The sequence below is a fragment of the Oncorhynchus mykiss genome, chromosome 31 (genome assembly GCF_013265735.2).
Source record: "Oncorhynchus mykiss isolate Arlee chromosome 31, USDA_OmykA_1.1, whole genome shotgun sequence".
Lineage (NCBI taxonomy): Eukaryota > Metazoa > Chordata > Actinopteri > Salmoniformes > Salmonidae > Oncorhynchus > Oncorhynchus mykiss.
Genome location: NC_050571.1, coordinates 17178306 through 17192533, shown reverse-complemented (window position 1 = coordinate 17192533; position 14228 = coordinate 17178306). Strand labels below are relative to the sequence as shown.

At 39.8% G+C, this 14228-nt stretch overlaps 1 protein-coding gene across 5 annotated transcripts in view; it reads left to right on the top strand.

Annotated features, from left to right (window-relative positions):
• mbnl3 (muscleblind-like splicing regulator 3) overlaps positions 1-12611 on the top strand; it is an 85515-nt gene extending 72904 nt beyond the window's left edge. For 2 of the 5 annotated variants that reach the window (XM_036969953.1, XM_036969948.1), the window contains 2 exons: positions 886-980; positions 5177-12611. In XM_036969953.1, the coding sequence (XP_036825848.1) occupies positions 886-980; positions 5177-5194 (113 nt within the window). In that variant the 3' untranslated portion in view covers positions 5195-12611. Of the gene's footprint in view, positions 1-885; positions 981-5173 lie in introns of all 5 variants that reach the window. The other 3 variants (XM_036969954.1, XM_036969949.1, XM_036969952.1) reach the window with 3 other exon arrangements.
• The last annotated feature ends 1617 nt before the right edge of the window (positions 12612-14228 follow it).

Sequence of the window (14228 nt, the reverse complement as noted above, 5' to 3'; positions counted from 1 at the left end):
TATTCGTTTTTTCATCCATACCCTTCTGCATTTAACATGATGATGCTGATTTCTACACATTCGGCCTGTATACCTGTCTGTTGCATTTGTTTCCGATGTTTTCATTCCCTTTTTGAAATGGCACGTGATGCATCACACTCCCACAGAATTGTTGGAAAGTAGTGCACCCAAAGGGAATAGGGTGCCATTTGGTACGGTACCTATCTGACCTTTCACTTTAATGAAATCATAATGTCAGTCAGGAGGGAGATGGTGACTTTGTCCCAAACAGCACCCTGTTCTCTTTATGGAACACTACTTTTGACAACGACCGTTAGCCTGCTGTGTACACACTGCTATCTCCTTCCCATCTCAAGACTAACTTATTTGATTATTTTTATTAATGTGATTCAGTTATGTGATAAGGATGATAAATGAGTGTCATATTATATTAGCTAATATCTTTACGTTTTTGTGTGAGTCTGTGGTTCACAGAAATAGTATTTTGCTTCTTTTTTCTGTTATTCATTTGCTCCCTCCCTACACATGTACTCCCTCCATCTGAATACAATTATCAGATGCCTTAGTCTGATTCGATTGTATGAAATAGGATTTCTGACATATTTTGTTAACGACTATTAGATTTGAGACAATATTGAATATTGTTCATCAGTTTTAACATAGTTGGTTCTCCTTTAATTGGAATAAGTCATGTCATTTAATTTTTCTCTTATTTCATTTGCATGTCTCGGTTCTTGTTGAAACCCCTCACCCCCTGGCAATGTCGTCACATGACTTCTTGCCATGACTTTTACTCCTCTTCCACATTTCGCCATGGTAACCATGACATCCCCCCCTCCCCCCACCCATCCCCCCTGTCTCTCGTCCAACTCGCCTGAATAAAAGTACCCATGATGCACGGTGCCACCACCTCCACTGTTTCGTCGGCCTCGACCCCAGTCACCAATGTTCCTTTCGCAGAATCAGCCTCCTCCAATCAGGTTTGTCCCTTCATTTTGGGTTCTCTCTTTGGTTTCTATCTGTATGGTGTCAGGTCTTTGGCCATTAAGACTCCCATTTTTTATAATTTAATATACATACATCCTGTATGTGTTTCACATTTCACTTTTTTTCAGTCACGTTTTAATGTGACACACTGAAAGCAGATTTTTGGGGTGGATTCTGTTGCATTTGGGTCTAGTGTTAAGCCATCTGTGTCACTCTGTCTGTCAAATAAAATACATTTTTATTTGTCACATGCTTCAGAAACAGCAGGTGTAGACTAACAGTTAAATGCTTACTTACAGACCCTTCCCAAAAATACAGAGAATTTTTTGTTACTGAAATAATAGAAATGTAAAACATGTAATAATAGAATTAATAATAAATACACAATGAGTAACGATAACTTGGCTATATACACGGGGTACCAGCGCCAAGTCAATGTGCAGGGGTAAGAGGTCATTTAGATAGATACAGTATGTACATATAGGTAGGGTTAAAGTGACAGAAAATAAATAGTAGCAGCAGCGTATGTGAAAAAAGTTAGTGGAAAAGGGGTCAATGCATATAGTTAAATAGTTAACCAATAGCTACCCGGACTAACTATTTAGCATTCTTATGGTTTCGGTGTAGAAGCTGTTTAATGTCCTGTTGGTTCCAGACTTGGTGCATCAGTACCTCTTGTCATGCAGTAGCAGAGTGAACCGTCTAGGACTTGGCTGGAGTCTTTGACCATTTTTAAGGCCTTCCTCTGACACCGCTTGGTATAGACGACCTGGATTTCCTGTTGATGTGAGCCATGACCAGCCTTTCAAAGCCCCATAGCACTCAGATGTGAGTGCTATGGGGCGATAGTCATTTAGACAGGTTATCTTGGCATTCTTGGTCATAGGGAATATGATGGTCTGCTTGAAACATGTAGTTATTATAGACTGGGTCAGGGAGAGGTTGAAAATGTCAGTGAAGACACTTGCCAGCTGGTTAGCGCATGCTCGGAGTACGCATTCCGGTAATCAGTCTGGCCCTGCGGCCTTGTGAATGTTAACCTGTTTAAAGGTCTTACTCACAGTGGCTACAGAGAGTGTGATCACACAGTCGTCCGGAACAGCTGGTGCGCTCATGCATGGTTCAGTGTGGCTTTCCTCGAAGCGAGCATTGAAGGCATTTAGCTCTTCTGGTAGGCTCATGCCACTGGGCAGCTCGCGTCTGTGTTTCCCATTGTAATCTGGGATAGTTTGCAAGCCCTGCCAAATCCGACAAGTGTCAGAGCTGGTGTCGTAGGATTCGATCTTAGTCCTATATTGATGCTTTGCCTATTCGATGGTTCATCAGGTAGAGTAAAGCGGTTTCTTATAAGCATCCAGAATATTGTCCCGCTCCTTGAACGCGGCAGCTCTAGCCTTTACCATGGCTTCTGTTTGGGACATGTACGTATGGTCACTGTGGGGACGACGTCGTCCATGTACTTATTAATGAAGCCGGTGGTTAATGTGGTAATCTCCTCAACGCCATTAGATGAATCCTGGAACATATTCCAACCTGTGCTAGCAAAACAGTCCTGTAACTTAGCATCCACTGCATCGGACCACTTCCGTATTAAGCAAGTCACTGTTTGAGGTTTTGCTTGTAAGCAGGAATCAGAAGGATAGAGTTATGGTCAGATTTTCCAAATGGAGGGGGCGAGGGAGAGCTTTGTATGCATTTATATGTGTGGAGTAAAGGTGATCTAAAGTTTTTTCACGTGTAGTTGCACAGGTGACATGCTGGTAGAAATGAGGTAAAACGATTAAAGTTAGTCCTGCATTAAAATCCCTGTTACTAGGAGCGTCGCTTCTGGATGAGCATTTTCTTGTTTGCTTATGGCCCTAAACAGCTCATGGAGTGCGGTCTTAGTGCCAGCATCGGTTTGTGGTGTTAAATAGACAGCTACGAAAAATATAGATGAAAACTATCTTGGTGAATAGTATGGTCTACAGCTTATCATGAGGTATTCTAACTCAAGCATGCAGAACCTCGAGACTTCCTAATATTAGAGCTTGCGCACCAACTGTTGTTAACAAAGAGACACACACCTCCCCCCTTGAGCTTACCCAACTGCTGTTCTGTCCTGACGATGCATAGAAAAAACAATTAGATGTACAGTGCATTCGGAAAGTATTCAGACCCCGTGACATTTTCCAAAAGGTGTTATGTTACAGCCTTATTCTAAATTGTATTCAACTGTTTTTTCCCCTCATCAATCTACACACAATAACCCATAATGACAAAGCAAAAACAGGTTTATATATATATATTTAAAAAAACGAAAATATCACATTTACATAAGCACATTTGGCAGCGATTTACAGGCACACCTGTATTTGGGGAGTTTATCCCATTCTTCTCTGCAGATCCTCTCAAGCTCTGTCAGGTTGGATGGGTCGCGTCGCTGCACAGCTATTTTCAGGTCTCTCCAGAGATCTTCGATCTGGTTCAAGTCTGGGCTCTGGCTGGGCAACTCAAGGAAATTCAGAGACTTGTCCCGAAGCCACTCCTGCGTTGTCTTGGCTGTATGCTTAGGGTCATTGTCCCATTGGAAGGTAAACCTTCACCCCAGTCTGAGGGCCTGAGCGCTCTGGAGCAGGTTTTCTTGCTGCCACCACCATGCTTCACCGTAGGGATGGTGCCAGGTTTCCTCCAGATGTGACGCTTGGCATTCAGGCCAAAGAGTTCCAGCTTGGTTTCATCAGACCAGAGAATCTTGTTTCTCATGGTCTGAGAGTCATTTAGGTGGCTTTTGGCAAACTCCAAGCAGGCTGTCATGTGCCTTTTACTGATGCGTGGCTTCCGTCTAGCCGCTCTACCATAAAGGCTTGATTGGTGGAGTGCTGCAGAGATGTTTGTCCTTCTGGAAGATTATCCTCTCCACAGAGGAACTCTTGAGCTCTGTCAGAGACCATCAGATTCTTTGTCACCTCCCTGACCAAGGTCCTTCTCCCCCGATTGTTCTAGGAAGATTCTTGGTGATTACAAGCTTCTTCCATTTACGTTTCAAATGTCAAAAAACCTGTTTTTGATTTTTCATTATGGGGTATCGTGTGTAGATTGATGAGTAAAATATTGTATTTAATCAATTTTAGGATAAGGCTGTAATGTAACAAAATGTGGAAAAAGTCAAGGGGTCTGAATACGTTCCGAATGCACTGTATGTCAATCTGAAGTGTATGCAAATAGATTATACAAGTGGTTAGGCATTTTCAACACTCAAATGCTTCTCAAAAAGACTAAAAGAGAAGTAGTCAATGTTTCCTCAACCAGGAAATACTATCATGCATGTTATTGATGTTAGTTCTGTGTGTACAGTTAAGGACAAAGTGTGCTGCTCTGTTTTGAGCCAGCAGCAGCTTTCTTTTCATACCACACATACTGTACCTCTCCCCATCTTCACAACAACTTTGTCAAAATGACTTGCCCATGATGACTGACCATCCATGTTACTCCTAGGAGTTCAGCTTCTTCTACTCAATGGTCACACGTTTCATGCACAACTCCAGCTGAGGTTTAGGTCTTCGAGAATGTTTTGAACCAAATACAATGCTTTTGGTTTCAGACAAGTTTATTGTTAATCACCCATTCTGACACTAACTGTCACTCCTTGTTAAGAGTCTCAATGAGCTCACTGCCTTTGGGTGCTGACATGTAGAGTGAGGAATCATCAGCTTACATAGTCATTTTAGCTTCTTGTAAGACAAGTGGCAAATCATTTGTACAAATAGAGAAGAGTAATGGACCAAGGCAACTGCCCTGAGGAACACTACACTGTACATATCTGATGTTAGAGAAGCTTCCATTGAAGAACATTCTCTGGGTTCTATTGGATAAGTAACTTTCCAACCATGTGATAGCAGGTGATGTAAAGCCATTTTCTATAATAACAAATTATGATCAATAACATCCAAGGCTGCACTGAAATCTAACAATACAGCTCCAACTATCATCTTATTATCAATTTATTTTAGCCAATCATCATTCATCTGAGTCAGTGCAGAGCAAGTTGATGCATTACAATACTGTACTACTTTTGGTGAAATGACATTATCCCTCTCTCCAGTTGTTTTCTAGGTTTCATTTCTCCTCTTCCCCTCTCCCTTTCTCTCTCTCCTCTCTCTCTCTCTCCCCCTTTTTCTCTCTGTCTCTCTCTCATCTCCTCCAGTAGACCCTTCAGAGGTTCTGAGTGCCGACCCAGTGGACCTTCAGTGCGTCCCCATGGAAGCCCACTTCTGCCCTCTCCCCAAACTCCTGATGGCTGCTCCGGTGGCGCTGAACCCAGTAACCCTCCCGTGAAACCCCAGTTAAAGCACCCGACAACACCATCAAACCCTTAGTCATCCCCAACCAACCAACCCTGCTCCAAAAATACCCCAGTCAACTATTTGAATGCAACAAACATGTGCCTAACCTACAGTGCACCCCAAGTGAGAGGTAGTGTTATCCTCATTAAGGAGGTATTCACATAATAAAAAAGTTGACAAGGTTTTATTGACATTTATCACAGGCAATACTAAAGCTTGGACCCATTACTGTTGATGTAAAGCCAGCCCAGACTGATGCACATTGACTTGAAGGAGCAGACTGAAGGAGAGGCTCCCCAGTTCTTACAGCCATACAAACCCACACCTTTAACACACAAATACACATACACACTAAAAACAGCAAATCCTCTTGGAGACTAAGCTGAGGATATGAGGCGTAAGGTCGTATAATCTTACACAGCTGACTGTTCCCTCAAAGTCAGACAGTCTGGAAAGAAAATGAGTGACAAGTCAGACAAGAAGAAATAAGTAGTCTGCAGAGCTTGGATCATTCTAGAAGTAGTCTGCAGAGCTTGGATCATTCTAGAAGTAGTCTGCAGAGCTTGGATCATTCTAGAAGTAGTCTGCAGAGCTTGGATCATTCTAGAAGTAGTCTGCAGAGCTTGGATCATTCTAGAAGTAGTTTGCAGAGGTTGGATCATTCTAGAAGTATTCTGCAGAGGTTGGATCCTGTAGATCATTCTAGAATGCAATGTCGTTTTCTTCATCTTTTCTTTTTCACTTCAAAGAAATGTGTTGCGTCTCATTTAATGTTTACAGTACGTTTCAAGACGGCTGAAGCTTAAAAGCAGTGTGTTATTATATGTGAGCCATTCCCTTAGTTCAGAGAGGCTAAGCTCCTATGGTCCAATTCAAAAATCTCACCCAAGGTCTCATATATGATGTTCATTTGTCTGTGCCTTTTGAGTTCCCAGCTATGTAGGAGATTTGATGTCTTATCCCAAAACAACTGAAGTCAATGACTTAAAACCCAATAGCCTTGATCTCAGACAAAGTATAGACAAGTGTTTCTATTGACACACAAGTCTATAGCTCCCCCTGTGTATATATTGTCTGTCGAAAGGTCTCTCTGTTCAGGAGGACTAGGTCCTGTGACAAGCTCTCTTCATGAGATGATTTTTGGGTCGTTACACGAATAGAGTGCCTTTCAATTGAACTGTTAGATCACGTACATCGATGCTCTAACTAGTCTCGTCAATCCCAGCACTGGGAATCATGAAAAAAGGAAATTGTCCTCTTCAGACAGACCAATCACAAGTTTGGGTAGGTGGGGCTTAGAATGCAGGCAGGAATTGTGAAGAACTCTTACCATGGCCTGTAGAGCCAGACATGCCAGAACTTCGCAATTTGAAACCAAAGTTTGCAGGCAAAACCTTTGCAGTGGTTTTAGTGAAGGTAGTTGATGCAAACTAGCCACTTGTGAAATACACTCATTAAAATAACCTCTGTGAGCTCCAACTTGTTAGCTACTATTTTGGGCAACAAGCGAATAAGGCAGTGACGTAAGAAAGAAGGAAATCCCAACTCCACCTTTTACTCTATGTCAAATTGACTTTGTCTTAGTACAGACGTGTATGCTGGAAGACTGGTGCGTTGTGGGAGGCAACCCATCTGTCTAGAGAGACTATGCTCTAACTTAACAAAACCATTTTCATTCAAATAAGTTATTTGTTTTCTCTAAAAATCCACATTTTGCCATGTCCCATGTCTTGTTTGTCCAACTTCTAGGAAGATTTGAACTCACTTAACTCCAAGTTTTTCAGATGTTTTCATGGTAATTTCTGAAGATGTTTCACTTATTTAATGTAATTCCCCCTCTGACATCATTGAACGTCTGTGCACGCATGATAGAACAGCAATGTACTGCTATTTTATTTTACCACGATGCCGGATGCTCCTCTCCTCCGTTTAATCAACAAAACAAAAACAATATCACCTTTGCTCGGGCCGAAGAATGGCACTGTTATTCCCTTGTGTGGATTTCAACTTTAAACCTCTTGAGATAGGAAAACATGTTTGTTATGAATTCCAACATGTGCTCCTCATGACAGAATGTTACAATTAAGTGAAAGCGTTATTTTTGACAAAATTACACTTCCCAAAAGGTAATCTATTCGTGGAAGGACACATTATTGAAACCAAAAATGAAATTCAATGGCGAAATCTGAAATAATACTTCTTGAACTTTCTGGAACCACTGCAGAGGCTGCATAAGGGGAGGTGCTTTGCTTGTCTGAAAGGTCTAGCATGCTTACCTGTGTGCCAATGATTCTATAATGGAGGTTTGTCTGTGCCAATCATTGGTGTATACTGTATCCTGAATAGAATTCCCTTACTGTTGTCGGATTGATATCTGAGTGGATGTTTCCCCTTCAATGAGCCGTCCCTTTCCCTGTCAGGGGTCAATCTCCTGCATTCATAGTAGTATGTTTAAGTAAGTGGTATACATTTTTCTATATGTTGTGTTAAGAATATTTTAATGGAATGGATTTGACAAAAAAAACGTGGTTCTGCAGGGAGTATATTGAGTAAGCTTGAAATTGTTCTGTCTGTAAAACATGTATTTGATCATAGTCACTGTGTCCTTACTTTCAATCATCAGCAGACTTTAAATGCTACAAATATAGTGACCTGGTGGGACAGTACCGACCTAAGTAGAGGAAATAGAAGGAGATAGTGAGAGACTGAAAGAGAAACTGATCAGTTCTGGAGTCAAGTATTTGGTCTTAAAATGGTATCCAGAATTATTACAAAATGGAGCAGAATTGCTATGAAAATGGATAGAGACAATACATTAGCTGATATGTTTAGGTGAGTTTTAATGTGCCTCTCTCACTCGTTTTCAAGTCTTCTGAAACCAATCACTGTCCATACACTGTAATAACTGACTTTTCAGTCTTTTCAAAACAGATGATACGTTGACTAGCACTGCCTGTCTGGCGCCATTGATCTGTCATGTCTCTGTAGTTTCTTCTTTGAAACAGCTGTGCTGTCTCATCTTTTGATGAGATAAAAAAAGTAATCAGCCTGAGTGGGTGGCGTGTTTAAATGTTTTAATTAATGACACTGAATCACTGAGTTGGACGTGGAAATGTTGAGACGTTTTCCACATCTTGGGGGAAATGGATATTGACAGGAAGCTATTCATGTTTAAGTCATGTCATTTGCGTGGTGAATGTATCTAATAGCCTCGAGCGGCATGTTGAAATGTAATGATTCACTATATAGGCTATTTCTATTAAGAGGTCAAATGCAAACCACGTTAAGAAAACATACTGTGTTAAGAAATGTTTTAAGTATGTGTGTGTATTGTTATATAGGTTTATGTTTAAATGTTTGTGAGTGTGAGTACTTTCAGAAATATCTTTGGACAAGTGTGGTCCCTGCATTTTCCTCCTTTCTTTGATGCATTCAGATGCATATTAGAAATGGTCCTCTCTTAATCAATGAAATTGATATTAGAATGTCTAGACATATTCATTTCGTCTAAATTGTATAGCTTTGAAGGACTTGCGTTGCCCAGCCAAGATGAAAATCTATCTTCTCTCTCTCCCCCCCCTCTCTATGTCACATCATTATGCCTTCTCCAACTGCTATCCAGCTGGAAATAACAAAATACTTGATTTAAGAAAAAGAAAATGTGCCTCGTGGGGGGGGGCGTTAGCGTTTTAAGTAAACTTACATGTTTAAGAGGTGTGTTTTCCTTGTACAAGAACATAGTTAACTAGAGTAATTGTAGTGTTGTTGGTACAAATATATTATTCTTTCTTTCTTCATCCTTTACCATTATGTTCCAAAGTTTCTCCCTCTCTAAATGGTACTTGATCGAATTTCCGTCACATTTTTTGTCTTTATTCCTAAATCACAATATCAAAGATGTGACTATTTATGGACAGAACTGTTAGTGGTATTTTCACCCATTTAGATTTGTTTTTATTGTTTATTCGACATTTGAAAAAAGTCATAGCATGAAAATAAGATAATCTTCATTGATACTTAATTAATAGTTTGTGTAGTTTCCATTTAAGAAAAACTAAAAATAGAAATTATATAAAAATATATATACCTTTGTATCTATACAATGATAGATTCATTGTTACTTATTAATAGTACGTCGTTGTTGTTGTTGCTGTGGCAACAGAACGACAACATGGCTACCTTTGTCAATCTTAATTGTGAATTTTTTCACATATGAATTGAAATAATGTACAACATTAACTTATTCAGAAAGGGAATGTCTAGTTAGATTGTCTTGGATTGCAAGATGATTGAATATTTTGTAAGAAAAAGTCAAGTTAAATCCTTAATGTCCAAAGGTCCTCTGGGGAGATCAGGTGTTTTGTTTGTTTATCTTTTGGGTTTGATTCGTTTTTATTTCTGGATTTCGTTTTTTTGGAGAGTAAGAACGCATCTCAGCTTTTAAAATGATCACCTTAAATACCAGGAGGGTAAAGAGACTTTGGGACTGGATACAAGATTGAAATAATTCTGCTAAATTGAGTCATTATAGACTTATGACCTGATTTGATTTGCTGTTTTTGATCTCACCACATTACATTGGAGTTGAACTGGCCCATACATGCTGTACAGAATTTGCTATGCGTCGTCTCTATGCATTGTATTGCCAACAATTTTCACCTAGGCTCATAGGCTTATACTATAGGCCTTCTGTCCACCTGGACAGGGAGTGCTGATGTCACCGAGCTCTTGGATTGGTCCTCAGTATGAAGTCTCTTTCCCCCTGTGGCCTGCCCAGCTGTGCTGGGAGATGTTGATGCTCGCTGGAGCTTTAAGGGATCCAACCGGTGTACGAATGTGTGATATTCACCTCGTTTGCACTTATGTACATAAGTAAGTCAAAATATTCTGCATTTATTTTGAATAAATATAGAGAAAAGAACTGATAAAAAAAATCTAATTTACTGTATTGTTAAGAAATACAGATAAACAATTATCATTTTAATACAGTGTAACAAAAGAGAGTTGTTTTTGAGGGATGTGTCTTTGGTTTTGTTATATATGTGCCCTGCTCCTATCAAAACATGATGGTGCCTCTGTTAAGAGAAAACATAATGTGTCAAAAAGAAGCTTTGTAGTTTGCCATACTTTATAGAAGCACATTTAGAAGTCCAGCTATGTCTGATCCTGAACCAGTTTAGTTATATATATATATTTAGTTAGAACTATATGCGTGTAGTTAGAACTAATATAACTATATGCATATAGTTAGAACTAATAGAACTATATGCATATAGTTAGAACTAATAGAACTATATGCATATAGTTAGAACTTATAGAACTATATGCATATAGTTAGAACTAATAGAACTATATGCATATAGTTAGAACTAATATAACTATATACATATAGTTAGAACTAATAGAACTATATGCATATAGTTAGAACTAATATAACTATATACATATTCCCTTTAGTAAACAAATTAATGATATTTACATTTCCATCAGGTGTTCTCCTGTTTGATGACACAGTGACACAGTAAATCAGAATGGTAGTTTACATAAAACTAGGGTTGCAAAGCTACCGGTAATTTAACGAAGTTACTGGAATCTTCTGTATTTTTTGGTAATTAACAGGTAATATATGGCAATCTATGATAACTTTGGTCATTTATACTTGAATACATTTTTAAAAATGTATTCATATATAGTTTTCATATTGTCCATTAGTTTCTAGCAGAAATGATTCAAGAGAACATTTATTCAATTAGAATGTAATCAACAATGGCATTATTTTCAATTAACTCTGCAATGCTTCTAACTATTGACTGAACTGACACCAGTTTAGCTACACAACATTTACAACAAAGACATATTGACATAGTCTTGTAAAATAATAAAAAGTGTGTAAAAAAATATAGAAAGGATATTTCATGCTTAAAGCCTCATATTAAACCCCAGTGGTATTCACTAAGTTGATGGTTTATATTTAGAAGAATGTTTTACAACTTTGCCATTGTATTTTTTTTATATTAAAATCTTCTTATTTGATTGTTATATATTTGACATGTGATAAGGCCACACAGAGGGCCAGAGATCATAACAGACACCTGTGGTCATCTGAAGTACCCAGAAGGGCCACTAGATGTTTTTTGATCATTTACATTAAATCCTTGAAATTTACCAAATTTCAGGTAGTTTACTGGTAAACTTTGAAATTGTAATGTAATAAACCCTTCCTTTGCAACCCTATATAAAAATAGATTGGTTTCAAGATCAAACTGTGTTAGGATTTTCTACACTATCAGTCCCATCATTCTGCATGCAAGTCGATGTGCAGAAGAACCTGTGAATTTGGTGGTCCACCTGCTGTCTGTCTAGGAAATGACATCCGCTGACAGTCGGAAAATAATGGATGTCAGGTGTGCGCAAAAACAGGAAATAATTTGCTACTCGTGTGTATTTGGTTTGTGAGAAGGGATTTTACTTTACTCATTGTCATTATCCAAAAAACAATCAATCTGAATTCTCCACAGGATTTTAGTCAGATCTGGATAAAAAAAACTGGTTTTACTACAATCACACACACTTGCGAAACAAACATACCTGACGAAAACTTCTGTTCATGCGAACTTGTACATTTAATGCTCTTCAATTGCTTTGGAAGCCAATCATTTTGTTGCCATGGCACTTGTCCTAGAGGTGGTGGAGGGACTGGGTCTCAGTGGATTGGTCCAAGGCCTTTCCACTGTAAACAGAGGAGAGGACAACCTTCCTGTAGACTGGGGATAAGACTGGGGGTCAAGGCTCCCAAACTTTTAACAACTGATTCAAAGATCAGTTTCATAATGTACATCTGTGCGTGTTGATGTGAAAGCAAAAACATAACATCTCATTCATGGCAAGTGACCACAGAATTTGTCCCTTTAATTTAAATAACTATTGCTTTGGGTGCTTTCTTGGATATTAGTTGCCTGTTTCTGCTTGCTTGGCAAGGCAAAGCCAAGGAGTGAACAAACTTGCACCCAGGTAAAATATTGGGTTTGTTTAAAAGCATTTCCGTTGAAGAGAAGGCTGTCCATTATGCTCCTCTCTCCCCCACTCTAGGACAAAAGTGAAATTGACTGCTTTGATTCCTGGTATGAAAATGCTTCTCTTTCACTTTCTATTTAGCTTGTTGTGCTTGTACGTGCTAGAGAACTGTGCTACATGCCAATTATTTTTGCTATGTATAAATATATAGGTATACATACACATATGACTTATGTTATTTTTGTTTTACCTTTTAATAAAGCACTTAATTGGTGATCTATCTTTTTGGTCTGTGTGTGTTGTTTTTCTTCTTCATTCAGTTACATCTAGACATACTAAAATGGTAGGAACTAAAAGAAAGCACTTCGGATATTATGAGGAAATGATCAGAACGAAGTTGAGGACCCAATAGTTCATCTGACACAAGACCCAATTCAAACACTTGATTTTTATTTGCATATCACTTATTTTTTATTTACCCTTTATTTTAGCAGGGAGTCAGTCCCATAAGAGATGGCAGGGTGAGAGAGCAAGAGGGAGAAGGGTTAAGGAAGAGAACGGTCACAGAGAAATTAGAGAGAAGAAAGAAAGAGAGGTGTATGGAATAAGGATAAACAGGCTGGAGTTGGAATTAATTCAAATGCTTAAATGCTTCAAACTTGTATCAATGGGGCTTTGTGATTTATGGTTGTTTAGGGTGCCAATTAACCAGCAAAGATACAGCATGAATTGGCTTTAGTGGGTGGAGGAGAGTTGAGACAGGTTAGTTGATGTTTGCCAATGTCAGAGGTATAGCAGCCTTCGACACTGAACCATCAGATCCTCCTCTCCACCCTCTCAGGGCTGGGTGTCTCAGGCTGTGCACACTCTTGGATTGCATCCTACCTGACAGATCGCTCTTACCAGGTGACATGGAGAGGATCTGTGTCTGCACCACATGCTCACACTACTGGTGTCATCCAGGACTCGTTTCTAGGCCCTCTCCTCTCTATACACCAAGTCACTCGGCTCCGTCACCAAGTCACTCGGCTTCCCCCTTTCTGACACTCAGGTGCCTGGCAGACCTCTCAGCTTGGATGTCGGCCCACCACCTCAAGCTTAACCTCAACAAGCTCTTCTTCCCGGGAAAGGCCTGCCCCCTCAAGATCCTTCCATCACGGTTTGACAACTCTTCAGTGTCCCCCTACCAGAATGCAAATAACCTTGGCGGGAACCCCTGTTGTTCTCTGCAAACATCAAAACAGTGACTTGCTACTGCAGGTTCATGCTCTACAACATCTGTAGTACCTTTCCTCACACAGAAAGCTGCTCAGGTCCTAATCCAGGCACTTGAAATCTCCCGTCTGGACTGCAACTCTCTGTTTGCTGGGGTCCCCACTTGTGCCATCAAACGCCTGCAATTTATTCAGAACTCCACAGCTGCCTGGTGTTCCACCTTCCGTAGTTCTCCTATGTAATCCCGCTCCTCCGCACACTCCACTGGCTTCCAGTCGAAGCTCACATCCATTTTACCTCCATCTTGCCTACAGAGCAGCAAGGGGAACAGGGGTTCAGCTCCCGCTCAGCCCAGTCAAAGCTCTTCTCTGTCCTGGCACCCCAATGGTGGAACGAGCCTCACCCAAACTTTAGGACAGTGGATTGATTACCTGACCATCTTCCGAAAACGTCTGAAACCTTACATCTTCATAGAGTATCTTAAATAAGTCTCACCGCGCCCCCCAAATGATGGTGTTTTTGTTTAATAAACCTCAGAGCAACTGTTCACTAATACTTTATCTGGTTCTTATGACACAATGCAGAAACTACAAAGGAACTAGTAAGGGTCATTTTTCTGAAGAAAACGTGTGCTTTCTTCAGCTGTCCTTAAAGAGAAATGTTTCTTCAGCTGTCCTATCTGGTGTA